This window comes from Stenella coeruleoalba (assembly GCF_951394435.1).
Source record: "Stenella coeruleoalba genome assembly, chromosome: 12".
NCBI lineage: Eukaryota > Metazoa > Chordata > Mammalia > Artiodactyla > Delphinidae > Stenella > Stenella coeruleoalba.
Window position 1 is genome coordinate 32,662,291 of NC_137158.1, and position 25,888 is coordinate 32,688,178.

The 25,888-nt window shown below is 36.3% G+C and overlaps 1 protein-coding gene across 6 annotated transcripts; it reads right to left on the bottom strand.

The window, feature by feature from the left end:
* Positions 1-251: 251 nt before the first annotated feature.
* PNISR (PNN interacting serine and arginine rich protein) lies at positions 252-25,519 on the bottom strand. Of its 6 annotated transcripts, none has more exons than XM_079939630.1 (13): positions 24,676-24,783; positions 18,002-18,083; positions 16,107-16,221; positions 14,465-14,653; positions 12,861-13,084; positions 11,235-11,406; positions 9,700-9,890; positions 6,686-6,823; positions 5,423-5,522; positions 4,639-4,692; positions 3,393-3,563; positions 840-1,926; positions 252-593 (listed from the first exon to the last, which is right to left on the bottom strand). In XM_079939630.1, exons 3-13 carry the CDS (start codon positions 16,192-16,194, stop codon positions 563-565), a joined length of 2,445 nt encoding a protein of 814 aa, XP_079795756.1. In that variant the 5' UTR covers positions 16,195-16,221; positions 18,002-18,083; positions 24,676-24,783; the 3' UTR covers positions 252-562. The 6 variants fall into 6 exon arrangements, with proteins under 6 accessions (XP_079795756.1, XP_079795757.1, XP_079795755.1 ...); XM_079939631.1 differs by having other exon boundaries at positions 16,107-16,225; XM_079939629.1 differs by lacking the exon at positions 18,002-18,083 and having other exon boundaries at positions 16,107-16,225; positions 24,676-25,519.
* Between the last annotated feature and the right edge of the window lie 369 nt (positions 25,520-25,888).

Here is a 25,888-nt window from a genome sequence, read left to right on the forward strand (position 1 = left end):
TTAGAAAGCTGTCAAATGCTTCCAAATGAACGTAAAGATCTATTTCTGGCCCTCTTCTACACCCTTATAGTTAAAATTTGACAAAAATCCATGGGTACAATTTACAGATTTTGACAAACTATTAATTTAAAACCATTTTCTTTGGGGGAGATGAGAGGAAGTACCTTTAAAATCTGTTATACAAAACTCCAGCTGCCTTTTTATAAAAGTACGTTCCTTAGATTAAAATCATAAAATTAATGTGCAAGAGGTTAACAAAAATGAACTAAAGAGCTTTATTGACATCACAGTACATTCAAGAATAATTTTAAGAACATTACAGCTGAAAGAGAATGGCATGTTTATAGTCTTATTATGCACTATTTTTTGAAAAAATGTAATACAAAGAAATCCTATTAAGTAACTTGGAGCAGCATTTGGAAAAAGTACACCTATTTACAGATTAAAAAAAAAAAAAAATTCTGGTTTCACCTACACAGCCACAATGTGCCTCTATAATGAGACAAGCCCTTAAAACTCATGGAATTTTTTAAACATCATGGCATTCTTGCCACATCATTCCTCAGCGTTTACGACGGCGAGGGGTTGTAGATCTGAAAAAAAGAAAGGGAAAAGATAAAATTTAAAAATAAAAATGTATTTTATACTAAAGAATCTGCAATTTTCAAATAAATAATATTATATAGGATTTTTAAAATTACTTAAGACTATGATCATTTATCAAGTACCAAACTGAGTTTATTAAAGAGAGAGAGAGAAAGGACACTTTCAACTTTGCATAAATTCAGTCAAATTTTTTTTTTTAAAAATCAGACAAAATACTTTAAAAAGTATACTACCTTGATCGGGACTTAGACTTGTGTTTGCGGCTTGCCTTCTTACCAGACCTTTGAGATTTCTCCATGGATCGCGATCGACTATGTTTAGGCTTCTTAGCCTTCTTTTCTTTGCTACTTCCTGGAGATTCAGAACTGCTCCTTCCACTAGAATCAGAGCCTGAATGTTTTTTACTGTCTTTGGTAGTACTTTTCTTACTATCCTGTCTAGAATCATGTCTTATGATTTTAACAGATATAGAACCACTCCTAGAGAATGTTCTTTCACTTTCTCGTTTCCTTTTTAACCTATCATCCTGACTACTGAACTTAAAATCTTTTTCTTCCCTTTTTTGTTTCTCTTTTCTTTTATCCTGTTCACGCTCCCTTTCTTTGTCTTTCTTTTTCCTATCTTTATCTATACTTCGACTCCTCTCTTTTTTCCTCTCTTGTTCTTTAGCCTCACCTTTATGCTTATGACTGCTCCCACTAAGATTTCCACGTTGATCATCAATTTTACGCCTATCTCGACTCCTACTGCGACTGGACCGATTGGTTCGCCTATCCCTTGAGCGACTTCTACTTCTACGTCTCTCTCGGGAAGGACTTCGATTTCTTCGTCTTTCTCTTTCAATGCTAGTTCTATTAGACCTCCTCCTATCTCTAATCTTTACTCTAGCCCTATTGCTCTCTATTTTAATTCTGCGAGAGTAACTTCTACTCCTACTACGCCTAGCTTTAATTGTTGGCGATCTACTCCTACTATGTCTCTTTTTTCTTTTAGGAGAAGAAGATCGGGAAGAAGTGCGACTACTACCTGAGCTAGAACTGTACGAAGAGCTAGAGACAGTACTACTAGTACTACTACTTCTGCTATTGCTACTGGAACTACCACTACTGGAACTTCCTGATCTACTCCTTCCTTGTTTCTCTTTTTCTTTATGCTCTTTTTTTGGTTCTAAAACTGATGTAGTTTCATTTGGAGTCCTTTTCTTTTCATTAACCACATCACCATCTGCTTCTCTTGCTTCTAGTAGTGATAAACTATTTTGCTCTTTATGGATAAATTCATTCATCTCTTTTGTAACCCTTTCTGTTTGTTGCTTTTCTTCTGAAACAGAAAAAGACAAAAACAGTAAGAAAGGCAAACGTGCAATGAAAAAACTCCCATGCTACCAAATTTCAAGCTATCAGACTACAAAAATACAGCAGCACTGTTCAACAGAAATAGAATGCATAAGCAATTCAGGGATTTTTAACAGCTACATTTAAAAAGTAAAAAGAAACAGGTGAAACTGATTTTCATATTTTATTAACCCAACATATAAAAAATATTATCATTTCAACATGTGATCAGTTAAAAAGAATATTGAGATAATCTGCTTTTTTTTTTTAAGTCTTTGAAATACAGTGTGTATTTTATACCTACAGCACATCTCAATTTGGGCTGGCTTCATTTGAAATGCTCAATAGCTACATGCAGTTAGCTGCCTTCCTGGACAGTACAGCAATAGAGTACCAAATTGTAGAGGTACAGTAAAGCAAGTAAGAAAAGATTTCCCTTTTGTACAGTAAGGCAACTTGAAGGTAAGTAAGTAATTTATAGGAAATTTTTGGCTGTTAACTCTTAATAATTACTTCTCAAATTGTCCAAATAAGATTTTTCAAAAAAGAAATTCTAAATAAATATTCTTTCATTATTCCTAGTATCATTATATAAACTAAGAACTGTATACATGTACAGCATTTTACATAAAAAACCTTCTAAAAAGTCCTCTATTATCCTTAAATATGCTAGCACAAATTACTTTTCAATAGTTTACAATATATTTCCCCTTTCAAAAGTTTTTTCATTTTAAGAACTTTTTTTTTCTTAAAGATTTTTTGATATGGACCATTTTTAAAGTCTTTATTGAATTTGTTACAACATTGCTTCGTTTTTATGTTTTGGGTTTTTGGTCTTGAGGCATGTGGGATCTTAGCTCCCTGACCAGGAATCAAACCTGCACCCCCTGCATTGGAAGATGAAGTCTCAACCACTGGACCACCAGGGTAGTCCTGTTAAGAACTTTAATAAGAAATAAAAATACACTAAATAGCTTAACTTACAGCCAATGGAACTAATGTCTCCCAAAACAAAACAAAAAAACTTTTATAAACTATAACTTTTTACAATCAATTCTGACTTTGATAAAAACTGCAAATGAGCCAAAACACCTTAGTTTCAGTTACATCACATATTATTTATAATCTAGCCTTGATTCTATCATTGGTATTTCTAAGATGGTTATAAAATAAAAAGAAATATGGGGCTTCCCTGGTGGCACAGTGGTTGAGAGTCCGCCTGCCGATGCAGGGGACACGGGTTCGTGCCCTGGTCCGGGAAGATCCCACATGCCGCGGAGCGGCTGGGCCCGTGAGCCATGGCCGCTGAGCCTGCGCATCCGGAGCCTGTGCTCCGCAACGGGACAGGCCACAACAGTGAGAGGCCCGCGTACCGCAAAAAAAAATAATAAATAAAATTTAAAAAAAGAAATACGAACAGAACTGTACAAACATTGAGTCTAAAAGATATACCTTCCATCTGTTTATCATGTAACAGCTGCTGTTCTTTTTCTTTTCTCCAAAAAGCTTCCTGTTTTTGCCGGATTCGGTGCCGTAATTCCTCATCATCAGTGTCAGATGACTCAGAACCTCGGTCGCTCCTCTCATCTTCACTGTCTCCTGATCCATAACCACCCAGTCCACCTGTGTGCATAAAGCCCAGTCTATCATATGTAAAAATTATTCTAGGCACTAAAAACTTTTTAAGGTCCGAGAAGAAAGCTCATTTCTTTTTTCATTGCTTTTTCTTGGAAGAATATGCTTATTCGGGGTGGGGAGGAGTATAAATTACAATGCTTAAGGAGAACACAGAATCCTCAAGAAAACTGATACTTAGTTTCTTATTCTTTCAAGAATATTTCATATATTTCTCACCATAAGGGAATCTTGAAAATTATTGTCTTACTGTCCATGCTAACCAACAAAGCCATTTAATAGGGCAGTAACAAAGCCTTACTAAAGCATAATCAATTCAAACTACCTTACTCAAATTTATGATGATCCTGAAAATATTTCTAAAATTAACTCTTTCTTTATTCAAAGCTTAGAAATCCAAGGGATGCTAAATATTTTTTTCCTAACAAAGTTGGAATACTGTAATTCTCACTGATGCAGAAATGCTTTGGTGCTAAAACTGCTCCCCACCCTGAAGTGATCTAAATAGTAATCATAACAAAATCACATGGGCATTTGGTTTTACCCATTTCTGTTGACCCTCACAAATATTAATTTGAAATGATGATGTGGAAAAGGCAAATTCAAGCTCTTATATACTTGATAATATATCATGCAAATTGCAAATTACGAACACATCACTACTATCATGCTGTAAGATAAACCCTTTCCTCTATGTAAAAACTTGACTTGCTGCAACACAATCTAAATAAAGGTCCTTAAGAGCAATAGCGGATAGGTTTTTCCCTACGGCATGTATGTAATAATTCTGAAAGTGAGCTTAAATGCTATCATGGCTAAATTATGAACTATTATAACTTGTACTAATAAACTATGAATTAGCCACCACATTTATAATAATCCCATTGTGAATGCTTTAGTAAAAAAAAAAAAAAGAAAAAAAACCTTTTAGAGGCTATAACCCTAAAACCTAAATTTTATAAACTGTGTAGGACTAGTACAGTTTCAAAACAGAACACGTAGAGAGACAGGTAAGTGTCATTTTTCCCTTTAAGGCCCTCTCACAAATAAGGAGAATACTTACCGAGTCCAGTGAGGGAAGCCAGTGCACTGGACTGTGCCAGCTGTTTTGCAGGAGCTTTGTATCACATCAACAACAGGAACAACATGTTAACACAAATAGCCACGATTTCATAGTCATGAGAGTCTATGGTATTGTTAAATCTACTACTATTGCTGCTTTTTGGGGAGAGAAGAAACATTAAAAACATAACATTCATTTTAAACCAGTAGCATGTCTGGCCTTGAAATTATAATTCTGATGTGAGCTGTAATTGGTTGATAATGAGGAAAAATGTTGACCAGTACACTGGTATTTTTTTTTTTTTTAGGTATGGCCCATAATTCAAATTTTTCTTTCAATATACTTTTTAAGTGTTACTAAAAATATGGGAGGGGGGGACATTGGCTGCTTCTGTAAAAATTGTAAGTGGTAAACTGTGAAAATTCTGAAGGTTCATAATTCATTAGGCAAACTAGTTGTATTAGAAATCATATACCAATACCATGGTATCTATATATATAAAAAAAAATCAGGTGAAATTGAACATCAAGAATTTTCCACAATACATTTTATAGAACAACAGCAAAACTGCTAATCTGTGCTCAGGTAGGTTGGATAAAACAAAAGTATCTGTATAGTTTTTAATATGGTGTCTACAAATCTAACCTTTCCCAAAGAGTTAAAACATGCAAGAGAATATTCAAAATCTGCTAGTAATTCAACAAGGACAACAAAAAAAGTCCAAAGTAGCCACCAAAACCAAAAGACCCCCAGAAAAAGAGAACCAAGAACACCCACAATATACCTTTCGTTGCCTTCCGGTGTGCATCTTTGGCTACATAATAAATTTCTTCATCTGTGACATCCAGTAGAATTTCAGTCAGAAGCATTTTTGTCAGCAACATCTAAGGAAGGATATTTTATATTTTTTTTCTAATTTATTCTAGCTACTGATAGTTTGACATTTTCAAAAAAATTAAAAGGCAAAGCCATTTTATAAAACATTTTTAGAGAAGAGATCAGACCAGCTATTCCAAGGAAAAGAGTACCTTGAAAATTACTGTATTATCAAAACTTTAAAAATTTTAAAATCATGTGGATTAAAAAATATATATATGAATTTATCTGTATAGTAGAGAAACTGAATTCTAATTCTAGAGACAAAGTATTTTTTTCAAGTCCCTATTAATAAAAGTTTCCACAAGTGTTTTGAGAGGAATATCCCTTCATTTAATAATATTATTAGTAAGCAGCACAATACTAGTTTCTTATGTCACTTAGGAACTTACATTAACCCTCAGCTCAAAGTAAAATCTGAGGGGAAAAAAACAAGGAAAATAACAAAAAGGCAGTCATTCCATTCTGTGAGATGAAGTCCTTTTTTTCTTGATTACTATAGCACAGCGTACAATAGACTTGAAATAAGAGCTGGATTCTAGCACTGGTTTGGCTACCAACAGCTGTTTCAAATGTGGGCCTCTCTGGGATTCAGATTACTCATCTACTAAAATAAGAGTATACTGAATCAGCTTCATCTAAAGACATTTCAAATATCACTGGTCTTTCAATATGAGAAACGCAGCACATTATATTCCCAAACTCAGAAACTGACAATACACATTATAGGCACTGAAGTCTTTGAGAAATCTTGCAATGAAGAAATATGTTTAACTGTGTTCAATCCAGTGCTTCCTAAATTTATACTTCTACGCAGCCTTTTAATCTTTTTCAGTATTCAAAACACACATTTTAGAAAAATAATAAATAATAAATGTTCTCTTGGGTCTCATGTAGTAAAACACTGTTTAATTAAAAATGTGCTTAAATAACTGCTTTATAAGCTGTGATTTTGCATTGTTACTTGGATTTTGCAGACATTATCACCCAGCAAATATACATTTTATAACTGTTTCACAAGTTCTCTCTCAAGTTTGATAGCCAACCAATAATTTTAAAAATTATAAACAAGATAAACCCTATAATATAACGTAGCATGTCAATTACACCTCAATTAAAAAAAATTTTTTTAAGCCTGTACATGGTAAAGGTAAGAAATTTAACATTCTACCATTTGATACTCTTTCTCTTCTTCGGTCATTTCTGGTTCACTTTGATCTTCTTGAGGAACTGGAGATGGACTTCTGGTGACTTTTCCACTGCTTGCGGCCTCCACATTTTCAGTGTCTTCATCTTCCTCATCACTATCCTAAAAAAAGTAATAGCACTTTCGGGTAGCCCAAATTCATGCTTATAATATAAAATAATTATCTTATATATTCTATTTTAAAACCCAAATTAAAGTCTATGAAACATATATAAAAATGAAATTTCTCTAAATTACATTTTTGTGCTATAGATTTCATTTGATAATTTAAAATGTTACCTGAGAGGAAATATTAAGACTACAAGATGACTTATGAGAATCAATTTCAATTATTTTTCAATTTTTTTTCTAAGTTTTACCTTATTTTATAAATAACTAGAAGCACATCAGGCCCAGAGACTGATTTAATTAATATCCATTATATATGATGGTCCTGACATGAGTGGCGTGTAGAATTTTGGATAAATGCACCACAGTCATATTATTCAGTGTAACTTTTTTTTTTTTTTTTTTTTGCGGTACGCGGGCCTCTCACTGTTGTGGCCTCTCCCGTTGCGGAGCACAGGCTCCGGACGCGCAGGCTCAGCGGCCATGGCTCACGGGCCTAGCCGCTCCGCAGCATGTGGGATCTTCCCGGACGGGAGCACGAACCCATGTCCCATGCATCGGCAGGCGGACTCTCAACCATTGCACCACCAGGGAAGCCCTCAGTGTAACTTTTACAGCTGTAAATGTAAGCTATTTACCTAAAATCATGTGACTTAAAAATCTAAAGTCAGTTTCCAGATATCAGCTAGCTAGTGAAATTTGCTTTTTTTAGCTACGTAACAGACAGATAAGCAAGAAATGAGGTCTACTTCAGATAGAGGAAATACCAGCAGTTTGTCTCTCTGAATGGTTTTAGGTTTTCAGTATCCAGAGAGCATACCTTAAAAAGGGGACTTCTTTAGGCAAAGAAGTATTCCATAGTCACTCTAACAATCCTACTAAGTAAAAGACAAGGTGATCACCTAAATACAACTATGGAAAGACTATTTGAACCAGGGGAAGATACATGTGACACAAGTCCAAAAGCACCAGGGAGAAGAGGGAGGATAATCTCCAAACAGTTTTTTTGACACTTAAAAAAAAACATCAAACCTGAAAATCCACTATTTCATGTCTTTTGAAAAAAATTTTTTTTTCTTTGTTAAAGGTAAACTTTAATAGTGGCAGCCTGTTGTTTCTTACCGATATAACACCCAGAATAAAATCACATCTTTGGCACGGTTCTTTTGTTAAAAAATAAAAGTAATTTATGGCATTCATGGAATTTAAGCAAAGCCAATCTGCTTAAGTCTAGTTAATCTGCTGTCTTTGAGACTTATTGCTGAAGCAGAAAATGGCCTTGGGAGGAAGAACCATTTCCTGAATTGCATTACTGGCCAGTGCTGTGGCTGTCATACCATCTAGGAGCATACTGCTGCTAAACAAAAAAATTTCTAAGCCACTCAATGCCATCTAACTGATGGAGTTCTTTAGTTTTTAATATTTATTTATTTTGACTGCACTGGGTCTTCACTGTTGCACGCGGGCTTTCTCTAGTTGCAGCAAGCAGCGGCTACTCTTCGCTGCAGTAGGTGGGCTTCTCATTGCGGTGGCTTCTCTTGTTGCAGAGCATGGGCTCTAGGTGCGCAGGCTTCAGTAGTTGTGGCTCGTGGGCTCAGTAGTTGTGGCTCGCGGGCTCTAGAACGCAGGCTCGGTAGTTGTGGCTCACGGGCTTAGTGGCTCCACGGCATGTGGGACCTTCCCGGACCAGGGCTCGAACCCGTGTTCCCTGCATTGGCAGGCGGATTCTTAACCACTGTGCCACCAGGGAAGCCCACTGATGGAGATTTATTAAAGAGTTAAAACTTTATGTTACTTTCAGTGCCTATGTCAAAAACTATGAAAGCTATTACATCCGTTGGTGTAAGTATAGTTTTGTTTTATAGTCCATCACTAGGGAGTTAGCTGTACTACAACAAAAGAACACAGACTTGTTTGTCAAGGTAAAGCCTATTATCTAGCACCCCAATGAATAATTTCTCTCTGGAATGAAATGTTTTATAAATTTGCTGTCCCCTTTCTCCTTACTACCCTCAACAATACATACATAAAAACAATCTCCAATATACTTACTGAAAGTAATCTCAAGGACATTAATACTTTTGTATAAGCTAAATTAATATCTATTTATTTCAATACTTTTTTAAAATTAAAGTATCGTTGATTTACAATGTTTCAGGAGTACAGCAAGTGATTCAGTATACATATATTTTTTTCAGATTCTTCTCCATTATAGGTTATTACAAGATACTGAACAAAGTTCCCTGTGCTTTACAGTAGGTCCTTGCTGTTTATTTTATAGTAGTGTGTATCTGTTAATCCCAAATTCCCAAATTATCCCTCCCCCCACCTTTCCCCTTTGGTAACCATAAGTTTTTCTATGTCTGTGAGTCTATTCTGTTGTATAAATAAGTTCATTTGTATCTTTTTCTTTAGATTCCACATATAAATGATATCATATGATATTTGTAAATGTAAATTGGTGCAGCCACTATGGAAAACAGTATGCAAGTTCCTTAAAAAACTAAAAATAGAGTTCCCATATGATCCAGCAATCCCACTCCTGGGCATATATCCAGAAAAGATGAAATCTAATTCAGGAAGATATATGCACCCTCATGATCACAGTAGCACTATTTACAGTAGCCAAGACATGGAAGTACCCTAAATGGCCACTGACAGATGAATGAATAAAGACGACGTGGTGTGCATGTGTAATATTCCATATACACACATTGGAATATTACTCAGCCATAAAAAAGAAACAATGCCATTTACAGTAACATGGATGGACCTAGAGATTATCATACCAAGTCAAATAAGACAGAAAAAGTCAACTAACTTTTCACACAGATGTCACAAGGAGTTTTATGTCAGGAGTGTCTACTTACAAATTTACTTCTCTGAGGTAAACGAGGGCCATCTCCTCCTTCAGCATCTTCTGCAGCCTTCTTTTCTTTTTTGGACAACTGTGAACGTTGTTGTTCCATTCTTTCTTTCTCCAACTTCTTCTGCTTTTCACGTTCCATTTTTTCAAGACCTTCTCGAATCCAAGCTGGAAGAGTCCTGCGTTTTACTGCATCTGTTTCACGTGGGACAAAATATTCATAAGTCAGCTAAGTAAAAATTGTAAATGCATGAGTTTCTTATTCTTAAATTTCTACAATCTTTGTAACTTAAAAAAAAATAATTCTGGTGCCACTTGAGTGCTAGTGACAAATACTATCATTCTCCAGCAAGGCAGTGGTAATACAAACAATCCACTAGGGCTTCCCTGGTGGCGCAGTGGTTGAGAGTCCGCCTGCCGATGCAGGGGACACGGGTTCGTGCCCCGGTCCGGGAAGATCCCACATGCCGCGGAGCGGCTGGGCCCGTGAGCCATGGCCGCCGAGCCTGCGCGTCCGGAGCCTGTGCTCCGCAACGGGAGAGGCCACAACAGTGAGAGGCCCGCGTACCGCCAAAAAAAAAAAAAAATCCACTAAACATAAGGATTTTCTTTAAAATCATCAATTTTAATAGCAAGAGTGAACACTGCCTTAATGCTTATAATGTGCCAAGGCACTAGGGAAGTCCATCATCTCTCTTAATCCCCAAAAGCCCTAAAAGAGCACTACTATTACTCCATCTCTTTTTAAGTGAGGAAACCGAGGCTCAAAGAGATTAAGTGATGTGCTCAAGGTTACAAAGACAATAAGTAGTGATGTGGGCTAATTCACAGCCAACTGTTATACTATGCTGCTTCCTAAAATGTGAAAACAGAACAGAATTAAACAAAACCACAAGCCTTCACAGTAAGAATTCATCTGAACTAATATTATTCCTTAAGTTAAAACAGAAGTTAGAATCTTCCTAAAATGTCTACTTTGTGATTAAAAAAAAAAGAGAAAGACTTAAGTGCTAGATTTGGATGTCCAGATAAAAAGGAACATAAATATGTAACTTGTCAGTTGCAATAAACTAGTTCTATTATGTTATTTAAAAATTAAAATTTTCTGCCAAACACTATGGAAAGTGAAATAAAGAAATTAATCTGACAGCAGTATTATCAGATGAACTGAGAGTGCAAAGAGTCCATAGAGAGAGAACAGGAGATTTTAAAGGGGGAACTGATCATATACTGGCATAATGTAGCTATCAACATTGAAGAAATATCAACATGCTATGGTCACAATAAATTTAAATTTCATCACAAAACCTGGAGTTTAAGGTAAAGATTCATTTTAAAGAAACATATTCAAAACTTTAAAGATTTTAGATAGCATGCATCTTTTTTGTAATTTTAAGGTTTATGACTATAAAAAGATAGGATTTTAAAGTATCATTTCCTAACATATCAGAGTATTAGAACAATTTAAGAAAATAAAACATCCTTTTTACATGATCAAAAAATCATGCCAATTGTGGTTCACTAAACTTAAATAGCTACCAATTTGTGGCGGCTCCTGCTTCACAGGAAGTGCAATAGGTGAGCGCTGCCGATCCCTGAATGATGATGGTCTTTCTCTTCGATTCTGGGGAGGTGCTGGAGGTCCTGGAGGTCCTGGTTGCCAATAAGGAGGATGAAATCCACCTTGCGGTGGACCAAAAGCAGCCCCATGCTGAAAGAGTATTGCAGTTTATTTTTCTTCACATTAATACAACATACTCTCTGGGACACACGTGTGTTATGAACTGGGACAGTAGAAATCCATGTGTGCAGCAAATCCAAGAATTCCATGGTTCTAATATCCACCGATATTTCTGTAGCCCCAAGAACCTAGGCTTACTTTTCCTAAGAAAGATAAAGATTTTCTGCCTACGTAAATGCAAAGAGCCATATAAAATCCAGCTGATAATATACTATATTCAAGAAGTATAAAAAAGGATATATAAATGAGCTTTTTCATTCTGAATCCATTTATATCCTTCCACTACCAAGAAATCAAATAAATGCCAGTTTTTCTGTAACTAGAAAACCACAGGAAAAAAAAGTTTTAAATCAATTCCAACTTCCTAGTTATGAACTTATTTCTATCATCTTGCAAGAAATATCTATTTTAAGCTAAGATAAAAGCTACTGAATCATAACATTATATTTTTTTTTTGTAATTTTGCCATTTTCAGATGCTTTTCTAAGCCAGATGCCAGCAGAGCTCTTTGTCTTGTTAGCATGGGGACCTACCAAGCAAATGTTGTCTAAGTAGAAGCTCCCCACTACTACATTTTTTCAAAACAAAGAGAAACTGTCCTATCTGTATACCAAATATTCATATACAAAAAGTATCTGAATGATTAAGAGGATTACTGTCTCAAGGTGAATACTGTTTACGATTATGCCCATTATCCATACAATTAGTGAAATAACATGGGTTTTTCCCAAAATTTTAAATGATAGCTCAGTTTAAAGGTAACGATTGCAATCAATTATTTCAAAATGACACCTAGCACTATAATTTAAGGGTGGACCCTGGCAGAGTGATTAGAGAAAATATAGCCCCTCTTAATGACACTATTCCCCATAGAGTTCTATGTCCCTAGGAATGAATTAGATGCTACAAAGAAAATTATGTACAATTCCATTAACATGTCATGTCAGAATGGAAAAAAAACGACAACACTAGAAAATGTCTTAACTCTACATAGCAGAAGGAACTGCATTTAGGAAGATGATCTATGTTCTTCATGTATTTTATTCATGTCTTAACCATAATTTTTGATAAATAATGTATTCAACTACCGTGCATTTTCTAAACTTTATTTAATGTTTAAAGGTACCATCTTGAAATTAGAAAACAAAACATCATATAGCTATTGCACTTACACATTTTGCATTTTATCCAAATTTTTCCCTAACAATCCTTTATACCATTTTCCTAAGCAAATCAAAAACCAGAAAATAAAAATCTAATGATTTTAATACTCAAAAACTGATAACTTTTTTTGAGACATAATATGTGCTTATCTGTACAAGACTGAAAAGTGAAACACATATCTTAGGTACTCTTGATGAGACACCTCCAAAGAATGGATTACGTGCACATCTACAATATTAAAGCAACAAAATATCTTTCACCTGATAGTCAAACTGGTTCACTGGCCCCACTGCAAAATTATCGGGTGGTCCACCAAAGTTGTGATTGTTCTGGTTAAATATATGCCTGTTGTCAGGGGCAAATTCCCCACTGTCCTGACTGTTGCTGTCTTCGGAAGGAGGAACAATGTCCATTGGGCCTGGTGTTGGTGGCATCCATGGCTGCTCTGGAGGGGGGTGTGGGGGCTGCTGATGCATTCCCCATTCTATTCAGGATTTAGGCATAAAAACATTCAACAGGGGTTATAACAAAATCAGCACACATCTTTAAGATCTCAAGAAAGCTACATTTTTCAGTAAAGAAAGATTAAAAAATTTATGACTTCTTGGTCCAATTTCTTTTGCATACCTTAAAAATAAGCAATGAATTAATCTAATAAATAATTCGAATGAGCTAACTTCCACTCTAATTCATATCCTAAACAAATGGAAACCAAATGCCCAAAATTATTTTTAATGAACATAACAAAATCCAAAGCAATCTTCTGTTGAATTTTTCTATTTCTGTTCAGTAACAATACCATAAAAATAATACCTTGAGATTTTTATATAATTCCTTTCTTCCATGAACACATTTATCCTCACAACATCCCTGTGAGGTAGGGAGAAATCAGGTACTATTTTTGCCAATTTCAGGAAGGGAAATTGAGGCACACAGAGGTAAATCACTTGCCTGGGACACAAAGAACACCAGCAGAGTAAAGTTGGGGAAGTGGGTTGGGGAAGTGGGAATGCCAGGGTGAATCACTGATGAACTTAGGAACCAAAACATTTTCAAATGTGGGGAAATTTGGCACAGACTCCAGAAAACTAGAAATGAACTACTTCTCAGTATTAAAGATTAGAATATTCGTTATTCTTTTAAAAGTGATATTAGAGGATTACTTCCTGAGTTTTCCATTCTTACATTGAGAAACAATAGTAAGTACTAATAAAGAAAAGGAGCTATGACTTCACCATTAGCATAATCAAAATAAGATTCACCTATAAAAACGTGAAGTGACTGTTAAATAATTAATAACACAAGTCATAGAAAACTGAACTAGCATCAAGGAACCTAGTCATACTGCGAAGTAAAAAAGCAAACAAACAAAAAAAATAAACATAAAAACTTATGGAAGATCTTCACTATCTGAAAAAAAGGGAAGAGAGAGATGGGTGGATGGTAGGGGCAGAGTATATTTGACAGACTAATTTGTCACATAGTGACACAATTTTTCTTTAATTAGAGACTAGACATGTTTTGCTCTGCCAGTGCTGCTGCTGAAAAGGCCAGAGGTTGCAACAGAGAGACATAGAATGCTCTCTTCCCTAGATGCCAAGTGAGGTTTCCAGTGTTCCCAGCCCCTGTCAGCCTAGGAATGAAGAACCAAGAAAAGAATCAAACTGAGTGCCACAATGCTAGCAGATGAGTATAGAATAATTTTAACCACAAAATTTCAAGGTCAAATATAATTGAAACTGCCTAGTCTTTAAGAAGCATTAATTTCAAGAAGTCATAAAACTAAGCAAATTAAACAATTTAATTTTAATCCTCATTTTATTTTAAAAATAGTCCTAAAATTTGGAAAACATAAACAACAAACCTGGTTGCCACATTCTGTTAAAGTTCGAATCCCCTTGGAAATTCCCATGATTGTTTGGACCAGACTCCATTGTAGACATATCTTGTCCATTTGGCATCATTCCTGGTGGTTGTTCTACCATGCTTTGCTGTCCTGAAGCTTCTCTTTGGGCAATCCAAGCTTGAGCCAATGCAGCCCAGTCAATCTGGCCTAACATAATTTAACATAGCAGAATTTGGCATTCAGAATGTAGGAGCTAAAAAAACAGTGCCTCTATGTAAAACAAGCTTCTCAGTTATTCCTTACTAGAGATTTTAAATATTACACAATGTTATAGTTGAAAATAATACATAAAACTAACCCATACTCAGGCTATAAAATAATAAAAATTACTTAAGACATTCAGAAAATTACTTAAGACATCCACAAAAACACTTAACCAATTTCTAATATTAACTCATAAGAAAATTTATTCCCTGCACCTTAAGTTTACTGAATTTTTTTAAACTCTTATTCCTTTTTTAAACCACTATAAAAACAAATGATTAACCTCACTCTTTCTCTAACAGGTCCCATCCAGGTCTACTCTGGATCCTATATACCTCACGTGAATATAGATAGCTATTCTTGTTCCTTCTCAGTCACCCTTCTTTAGCATCTTTAACTCCCTTCTCTAGTCAAAATATATCTCCTTAACAACTTCTTAGCCATTCTTTATTCAAAATTCATTGTTTCTGCTATCTTAAAGTTCCTCCTTTCATCAAATATCTAGTTACCATTTTAAGATCTAATTCTATTAATAAAGTAAACAAAGTAGATTAAGATACAGTTTTTTACATCTCAGTTTAGCAAAGATTAAATAAATATATTCTCATACCTTTTGATGAAAATGAAGTTAAACTTGACAATGTACATCTAAAACTTTTAAATGTACAACTGTGATCTATCAAACCTAGCTCTTAGATTTTTTTTTCCTAAGAAAATAATTGGACAAGTAATAATGGTACATATACAAAATTATGGGAATGACTTCAAAAAGCAAAAAGTCACAGACAATCTATCATCTAAAAGTGGATTTATTACAGTACAGTCCTATAACAGAATGCTATGTAGCTATTAAAAAAAAGAAATAGGATAAGATTAACCCAGTAAAGGCAGGACAGTGGGAGGGGTCATATCAGGTTAAAATTGGCTACAAATTAACCACTGCAGGAGCTAAGTAATAAATGGGGGCTCCCTATACTCGTTTCTACATCTGTATATGCTTGAAATATTCCATATTAAAGAGAAATTTAAAAATGATACAGCATACCATCAGTTGACTATGATCTACATGGAATTTTAAGATTCCGAATTAACAAAAGTATGATTAAGCAACACATTTAAGACTTTCCTCTTTCTTTAGAAAACAAGAACTAAATCAGTTTTAAAAATATTAAAATCTACATAAAGCTTTCTACTCTTTGAGGAAATCTTCCAAAGGGAAATCCATTCCCTAATATGTATGCTAGGTAAGATTATTTACAAGAAAAAATTAAAATCTGACCATAAAATGATCCAATAAACCAATCCCAACTCTACCTCCCTTAATTCCAGTGCCTATGTCCCACTCATCTCTAGACAACCCCCTCCCCCGTTCCCCAAATTCAATTTGTTTCCTTACTTGGATCCTGCTGGTGCTGGAATGACTGCATCCATTGTTGTTGATTCAAGGGCCATTGCTGCCAAGGCTGTCCTCCTTGATCCCACATCCTGACTTTTAAAGTGTATCTGATTTTCTGTCTTCAACAAAATAAACATAGCTTAAAAATGAGAATGAGTGTTCTTTAATGTTAAAGCTCACACATCAGAAATTATTATATGATGATACATTTATGTGATCAGAGCTCTAAAATTCTGCTCAAAAGGTTGCCAAAGACAATTGGAATTTTTTAGTTGGCAAGCAAGAGTATAAAATTTCATGTTAATGCTGATGTCAAGAGTTTGGGGGCAAGCACAGCTCTATTCAATTTAGCTCAAAAGGGGGAAAATATAATTTTTCCCAATATAACTCTCTGGAAATGTAATTATTTTGAAGATTATAAAAAAAAAGTGATTTAGCCTCCCTCAAACCAAGGCTCACTGAAGAGGGTAACCAGATAGCTCTAGCTAATGAAGGAAAACTCTTCCTTATAAATTATAGTTAATGAATGCATAAGGTAGAAAAGACTTAGAACATTGCCATATTGTCAAACCTAATAAAAACAGCTGATTCAGGCAGTCTTTGAAGAAAAGCTGATGGGAAATCAAAAATTCAAAGGTTGCCGAAATATCATCCCTACAGATTATTAAGTGTCTCCTCACGAGATACAAAATTACATCCCCAGAAGCACTATGAATATTTTCACCAAAAATGTTTACCTGAATCCAACTGAGCTTTCAGCTCTCACTTTCAGTGTAAAGGAATTATTAGGGGAAAAAGGTACTGGCCAAATAGTATCAAAAGAAACAATCAGACAAATCTAGAAGGTGAGACAGTCCACAAAACCAGGTATCTTTTCTTTCCTTTTTTTTTTGGTGGGGGGCCGCATCGCACAGCTTGTGGGACCTCAGTTCTCCGACCAGGGACTGAACCCGGTCACGGCAGTGAAAGCCCAGAATCCTAACCACTAGGCCACCAGGGAACTACCCAAGACCAGGTTTCTTAACATATAATTAACATGGAAAAGTAGAGGGGAAAAACATACATTAATACCTATTAAATCTAGGTGATGAGTATGGGGGCAGGGGGGTTCATCACACTAGTTTACTTATCTGTAAACTAGTTTGAAAACGTCCATAATAAAAAGTTTTAAATGCTTACAGTCATTTTATCTCTGTACTTCATCCAACACTGATATACAACCCTGATATTCAAGTACCAATGACACACATAGTAAGCAGAGTATGCTTCTTCATTTTTGTACCCCAGGACTTAGCACGTAGCAGGCATTAAATAAATGTTTACTAAATGAATCCTGTCAGACTGACCCTTTCCTCTATTCTAAAAATAATACAAAACTACGCCTTAGTATTTATTGCAGGGTCACAAAAAGTGGGAAAGCCAGATATTAAGGAAGTAACAGACACCAACTTTAATACAATTGGCTACTACAATCCAGGCTCTTAGAGCTTGCAACCACAGTCTTTGCAGCATTCTCAGAATGTTACATAGTTCTGTCAATGGCAGATCCTGACCTCTCAACTGAAGAACACTGTACATTAGGAAAGATGCATTCCTTTGTTATACCTTGTTTACTTATGAGTCAAGTGCACTTATCTTCTAGTTGTATTAATATATTCTATTATAATGGGATTATTAGAATACGGCAAAATAGGCACTAAATAGTACCACACCTGAGGCCAACAACTGTACTGGGTATCAATTCCAAGCTAAAAATACTTACTATACCTTTAAAGCCCTTTAAAGACCAATAACTCATTAGCACTCTTGAAAACTTTAATTAACTTTAATTAAAAAGTAACTAAATAAATAAAGAGGAACACCCAGAAGAAATACCAACTGCTATTTTGACTGACCTCAGAGGGTTCACCTTCTGTTTAAAATTTAGGTTGATTCAGAACTACAGCTTGGAAGCATAGCAGCAAGATTACTTATGCCCTGAAAAAAAAAAAAAAGTGTATGTTTGCACTTAAATTATGAAGAGCTATTTGAACTAATAAAAATAAATTCTAGAGATGCAACACGGAAGTGTGATCATCTCCAAATTAATTTGAACTTTCTCTTCCATTAATTTTATAATGAGAAAAGATTTACCATTATAAAGTTAAGGGAAACAGGTACATCACAAATGAGAAGGCAAAGCTTTAAAAACATTTTTCTTTCAAAAATATCTTTTTTATTTACTTGAACAATTCATTAACAATACAAAATAATGTCAAGCAATTTAGGAATTGTCATATATGCTGAGAAAAAAAGGAACAACAAACATTTTAAAAGATTTCATCCATCTGATATGAACTTAAATGGTACAAATAAGGTAATAAATTCAGATTTTTCTATGGAATTCTAAGTTTAAAAATTACATCAGCAAGGTGAGAACAACTTGTCCCTCAAACGGTTTCATCTTCTTCCCATTAGATTAATTTTTTTTTTTTTAGATTTTTTTTGATGTGGACCATTTTTAAAGTCTTTATTGAATTTGTTACATTATTGCTTCTGTTGTTTTTATGTTTTGGTTTTTTGGCCATGAGGCATGTGGGATCTTACCTCCCCAACAGGGATCAAACCTGCACCCCCCTGCACTGGAAGGCAAAGTCTTAGCCACTGGACCACCAGGGAAGTCCTCAGATTAATACCCAGATTAATACCTTTTTAAAGCTGATAGAAAGACAAATGTATTCATCTTTTTATCTTCCAAAGGTACCAGACAGCTTCTTGCTGCCCTAAAGCAAGTGACCAGCAGTCACTAAGCAACAAATGAAGAAACAAATGGTCTACAGGTTCTTCTTTCCCTGTTTACTTTTAAAGGTTAATGATAAGAAAGCTGTTGACCTATATACAGGAGAACCAAAAAAGCTGGTGTAAGCAGAGCTTGCTATGTTTTCCAAAGCTCTAATGGCACATCAGAGTTCACTGCATAGATTTTTCTGTCGCAGGTTGTAAACTCATACAATGTAGGCATTATAACTAGCGCTACACAGTGCGCACTGGAGTTGCAAATAGATGTGCACACAATAAAACCACTTTAATGATGAAAATGATGTATATTGACTCCCTATCATCATTTCCAATACATAGATTTACTTTTCTAGAAATCACTCTAAACTAAGTTTCTTTTACTTACTCCTGTTTAATGGTTATCATGGCCAACATTTTCAATTCCCCTTTTAAGTTTTCTGATTACCACTTGTCACCTAGACTTAAGAACACAAGCCCTGGTTCATGATGCCTGCCTATACTACTCAATAGCTGTGTGAATATGCGCAAATTAACTACTCTCTAATCCTTGGTTTTCTCATCTGTAAAGTGGTGAATGTAATAAATGTCTACCTCATAGGGTTACTGTGAGGATTAAATGGGAAACATATAAAAACTTGGCACAGAAAGCTTCAATAAGTAGTGGTCAATATCACCACTAAGATTTTCTCAGTATTGTTTTTGATAGCACTCAAGTTTACAACTGGGGGTGGGGACAGGTGATCAAGCCAATCCACTTCTACTCAATTCCATTTTCTTCTCTTAAAGCAATCTAAGACTTATCCAGATTTCATTTTATCTTTGGAATGTCCCTACTTCTCACAACATCATAGGTTGCAGCTTTTATTAAAACAAAACAAAAACTTCCATGTTTTCCTACGCACAAAGAGCTTTTACTTCCATATTTTCAAGAGTGATCTGTATTATTTGTAGCCATTTTTGTTTGTTAAAACCAACCGCTTCTAGTTTTACTATGCTTTCCAAAGCTCTTTTCCCCCTAAAGTTTTTATAGAAGCTATTATTCAAATACAATGATTGATACACTTAGGCTGAGAAAAATATGGAAAGGATGTAAAACTGTGAGAAACAGAGCAGAATAAAACACAGCAAAGAAGGTAACAGTAAAAGTCAAGGAAGTAAGAAGTTAGAAGCTATTTAATAAAATGCTTCAATTAAATCTGCAATTGAGAAACTTTATTTGGCTACAGAGGGTGTGTTGAACAAGGGTGTAGGTAAAACACCAAATGTTCAGTCTTTTTGGAAGACAAGTTAGCATTAAAGTATTTTATCAAAATTGTAAATAATCATCCCTCTGACCCAGCAACTCCACTTCAAGGACTTAAAACCATGGATGAGCATACACACCATGTAACTCAAAAACCTGCAGCATGGCTGTAACAGTGAACATCTGCTTTCAGTGACACTCAAAGGGCAGTAGGTGAGATAAGCGTGAACCATACAGTGGACTCCTATTCAGCCATTAAAATGAATAAAGTAGACTTTTATATGCTGTCATACACTGATGTATGAACTGTATTATGAATTGTATAGTGAAAAAAATCATGTGATACAGGATGAATAATGATGCCACTTGAAGTTCCTTTTTTTTAAAGAAGAACACAATTTAGTATAGAAAATTCCTACATTACCAAAAACCTCTTAAAATTGGTAAGCTCTGGAGAGGGAAAACAGAGATGAGTTAACGTTAATTTTTTATTCACTATCTTTCTATATTCTTTGAATTATTTAACCATGAGTGTGTATTTTTTAAAATAAATCTACTACAGATTTTTAAAGATACGAAGAATCAGGAAGCTGGTCATGAAAATCTTCACGTGTTTTGTCTTGGCTCAAACGAGAATCTTCTTGAGGGCAGTGGAAATGTCTTAATAGTTATTTGAATTCTCCAAAGTGCTTTGCCCATATTAAGTGGTAAAACATTTTACTCATTCACTGAAATTTATTATCAAGTAAATATATTAATATTCAACAATGAAGATGAAACTCTAGTACTGCTACTCTGACTTTATAACATCAAAAATCAATTCCAATTTATTCATTCTTCCTTTAGCTTTAATTTTAAAGATTCTTAAGCTCCATTTCTCAAGTTTAGAGAAATGTGATTATTGATGAGCCAGGCTACAAGACTTTCCCTTTACAGGATTAAATTAATTGCTATTTCCTTGGAAACAACTGGGATTTGGGAAGAACAGAAAGATCAACAACCAGGATTTGCTGCAGATTATGCACATTATCGCACAGAGCTATAAAAATCTAGTTTATGAATTTGACCAGTGTTATGGATTGACTTGTGTCCCCCTAGAAGATATGTTGAAGTCCTACCTCCACTCCCATTAACTGTGAACATGACCTTATTTGGAAATAGGGTCTTGGCAAACGTAGTCCAGTTAAGTTGAGGTCATACTGGATTAAAGCAGGTCCTAATCCAGTAATGATTAGTGCTTTTAGAAGAAGACACAAGACAGGGAGAATGCCACATGACTACAGAAGCAGAGACTGGAATAAAGTGTCTACAGCCAAGGAAAGCCAAAGATTGCTGGGAACCAACAGAAACTAGAAGGAGGCAAGGAAGGATCCTCCCCTAGAGGAGAGACAGAAGAGAGAAGAAGAGAAAAGAAAAGAAAAGAAAAGGAGAGGGAGAGGGAGAGGGAGAGGGAGAGAGAGAGAGAGAGAGAGAGAGAGAGAGGGAGGGAGGGAGGGAGAGAGAAAGAGAGAGGGCTGTGGAGCACACATGCATGAGCCTACCAAAATCTTTATTTCAGTCATATCTGTAGCCTGGAGAACTGTGAAAGAACAAATTTCTGTTGTTTTAAGGCCAGTCTGTGGTAATTTGGTACAGCATCCCTAAGAAACTAACACAGCCAGAAATGACTGTCATTTATCTTATTTCTTACATGACTCTATATTAGAACATTCATTGCTTTGAGGTTCTTAAAATTACTTGCTTAAATGACAAACATTAATATTTGCAAAAGTCATCCCTTAGACTGTGTGACAGATAAATGAGAATGAAACTGTAGTGCTTGTTTTAAAGCCCTTAAGCATCAATTTCAAAATCAAAGAAATACAGTAACACACCCATCCTTTGGTGCATATAATGAAATGTTTCTCACATCAAACACAAAGTTTAGAAACCACAAAACGCAACAATCCTCTTCTCCCCTGCCATTTCAGTCTTACACTCCAGGTAATGGATCTCAAAGTCAAAAAGAAATCATTTGGATCAATTCAGATTAGGTGGAAATGGCACTAACAAAGTTAATCTTGTAATTATTTGAAATGTAGTAACCTTTTTTGATATTTGATGTGACATGCATTTTAGTATATATTGAAATACTTTGTAGTCTGCAGCTCAAGAAAGGTAGTCAAAAAATATTGGAGAATTGAATAGTTTGGTTATAGATACCGAAAAAAAAGTGATAATTGAAAAATAAATTTGGAAGAAAAAAAAAGAAATGTAAAAAGCCTAAAGGAAACAACCCCTCAGTGGCAAAAAGCACACGTCTTGGTTCTAATACCATTCTCTAACAAAGTAAAGGAATCAGGGATCATTAGAGAAATAGCTGATTCTTAGAACTAGGGCAAGAAATATACAAAATGAGCCTGGAGCATCTTGTAGTGCCAGGAAGTAAGAAGATGCTCGGGAAAAGGGGGAGGGGAAAAAAGGGGGGAGGAGGAAGATGGGGGCATGTGAAAGGTGCACAGTAGACAACTGAAGGAGCTACCAATGTCCAAAACTGGAACAATCTGGGCAATAAAATAAAGTATTACTGGATTATAACACAAATTATGACATAAATATCTATTGAATCCTTACTGACATAAATAAATTGGAGGGAAGAGACAAATCTTCCATGCGGAGGGATTCCAAATAAATTATGTAGATACTCCACCCTAAAGGAGGGAGAGCTTAACTCTCCACTCCTTAAGTGTCCTTTGTGCAAAGGTACTTCCTTCCCAAAGAGTACAATATGGAAAGGAGGGAGTGGACAGAGGAGAGTAACTTTACAGTGGAGAAATTAGACAAACACTACCTCAAGCAGGTGATCAAGGACAATATCAACATGATAAGTCATGTTCATAGTATGTAGCCTTGATAGAATGTGATGAAAAAGGCATTTTACCTCTGTGACCTTCTTCCTCAAAACCCCTAATACCAGTCTTACCATGAGAAAAACATCAGACAAATTCCAATAGCAGGTCACCCTACAATATCCCTAGCCAGTACCCCTCAAAACTGTCAAGGTCACTGTATTACTTTGCTAGGGCTGCCATAACAAAGTACCACAGACTGGGTAGCTCATACGACAGAAATTTATTTCCTTATGGTTCTGGAGGCTAGAAGTCCAAGATCAAACTGTCATCAGGGTGGGTTTCACTCTGGGGCCTCTCTTCTTGGCTTGTAGATGGCTGTCTCCTACCTTTGTCTTTATGTGGTCTTCCCTCTGTGTACTGCTCTTTTTATAAGGACACCATTATAGCACACAGGGCCTACCCTAACGACCCCATTTTACTTCTTTAAAGACCCTGTCTCCAAATACAGTCATATTCTGAGGCACTGAAGTTAGGTCTTCACTGTAAGAATTTTCAGCCTGTAACAGTCATAGAAAACAAGCCTGAAAAACTGTCACAACCAAAGACGACTACGGACACATGACAATTAAATGTTATAGGGTGTTCTAAATAGGATCTTGGGCTAGAAAAAGGACATTAGGTTTAAACTTAGGAAATGTGAATAAACTATGGACTTTAAATAACAATAATGTGTCAATATTGGTCCATTCAATGTGACAAATGTACATGTACCACACTAATATATGTTAACAATAGGAAAAACTCTCTGAGGGGGGTTGGGGGGTAGTTCATATGGTAAAGCTGTACTATCTGCTCAATTTTTCTGTAAATCAAAACTGTCCTAAAAAAGCAAAGTCTATTAACAACAACAACAAAATTTTAACATACAGTCTCAATCAACACCATCTTAAAAGAACTGATTTACTGTTACCTTACCTACAGCCACGTAACACCTTACAAAACACCTTCAAGGTTCTGGTTTTTGTTGCGTTTGCCTTGCTGCACTCAAACCAGAAATTCCAAGTTTATTTTGTTCTATGAATTAACCACCAACAACCAAAATGTGTCGAGTACCCATGATGTTCAGATGACAATAATATCCATCACAGGATAATAAAACTGAAACGTTGGAAGCTACCTCCTTCTTTCCCGAAGCTTACTTAACACATAGTGTCTATGACTTTAAAAACACATTAATACAAACTAAGGAACCTAACTGTAGTTAGTTAAAAGGACACAGTTGCCCTTCGCTGCGCCTGCGGAATCGGAGGTGCACAGCAGAGAAGGTCCAGGTCCGGGCCCCTTCCTCCTCTGCTCCCCTGCACCCCCTCCCCATAAGCGGGGTGGGGGTGGGGGTTCCCACTGCGCACGCGCAGTGCTTAACGGCCGGTCGGGAGCCCAACAATCACTCCCTTCTCTTCCTAGAGGGAACTCTCACAGTTAGAGGGAGAGGTCGCGAGCACTCTCCTTAATACGAACATTTCCTTTACACCGGGAGCAGCGCCATGATTCACCAAGTCAGGCGGACGCCACCGCTTTAAGGAAGATGAGGTTCCAGCGGTCGCGCCAAGCAGCGTACGCAGCCTACGTGTTTAAGTTATGCTACCTTCGCCACAGAAACCAAGAAGATTCTAATGACCCGGAAAGTCCCCACGCCTAATCGTTCTCCACCACTTACCCACTCTGATTCCGGAACACCGTGTCGCCACCGTTCCTATAATACCTCTCCAACCCTTTCGATGCTTCTACTTCTTCGCGAACAAGACAAGATGGCGCCCGATTAGTCTCACCCGGAAGTGAATAATAATAACATCCGTTTGTCATTTGAAGCCATACTGTCCCACTGCCAGGTCTTTTACCACGTGACTGTACCCGGTTAACATTGTTTCAACGCCATTTTTGTTATGGGCAAAACCACCTCGACTATGTAGTCAACACCATGCAAATGTCTGGACATTCCTGTACGTTACCTTTTAACGTAGCCAGCGCCATGCCCGACCCACTTTTATCTTTACAGTGGGCAGAAAGCCAAGAGTTTGAGTGTTCTGTACAGAGCGCGCTCAAAATTTTTACTTTAGCAACGTGATCCCCCTTCAAGGGGAGGTATGTTCCCTTCCGAAAAGATGGCTTGAGTTCGCGGCACTCCTTTCAGACTACGGAGGGGCCCCAGGGTCAAATGAACCGACTCCGGCGGGTTGCTCGGTGCGCCCTTAGCCGTATTTCACACCGACCAGAGTCTGGCCCGAACTTCCGGAATGCTCCCGACTTGGGTCTCATGGAGCGCCTCCGAGGGCTCCGCCTCCAGGGAGACGGGACGTTGGTGAAGTGACCGGTGTAGATGGTAGCTATAGCGGAGACCTTAGCTGACCCCCGCAGCGGTCACTCTTTGTTAACCTCGAAAACATAGCGCCCCCTTCCGGGGACACTTGCTCAGCTCTGCCTCACCCTGCTAGTCCTGTTGTTTCGTTCCTTCTCTAGGACCTTTAGGGTAAAGTGGCGGAGACGTCCCGTTTCCATCCTGCTGCCCCTTTCTCTCAACCACAAGATGGCCTCCCGACAGGACTTACGCAATTCAGTTCTTCGAATGGAATACTTTGATTCCATGGTGTTTTAATATGAACGACGTTCAGGTATCAAAAGTATCGATTTCCAGGCTAGAAGCTACAAACAAAACTGTTCCGAAGATACATTGGAAAATAAATATTGGAAATAAATATTGGAAAGTGCCTTTCTAGAGAGTAACATGAAACTTTTGCGCACCAAGTATCTAAATTGTTTCATTGGGAATTGTGCAAAAGAAAGAGCAAATAACAGTAGAAATAAAATATTACGAATACAGCTAGATGGATAAAGAAGATAAAGATAGACGTGAGAATAGATCCGGTTTGCGT

What these genes read in the sequence shown, in the direction of transcription:
- PNISR (XM_079939629.1), bottom strand. Translation starts at nt 24,821, where the DNA reads ATGACAAACGGATGTTATTATTATTCACTTCCGGGTGAGACTAATCGG. An exon ending in CCAGCACCAGCAGGATCCAA is followed by an intron (nt 14,654 to 16,106) that starts GTAAGGAAACAA and finishes AAATTATGTTAG; the next exon opens with GCCAGATTGACTGGGCTGCA. An exon ending in ACACCGGAAGGCAACGAAAG is followed by an intron (nt 4,693 to 5,422) that starts GTATATTGTGGG and finishes TGTGATACAAAG; the next exon opens with CTCCTGCAAAACAGCTGGCA.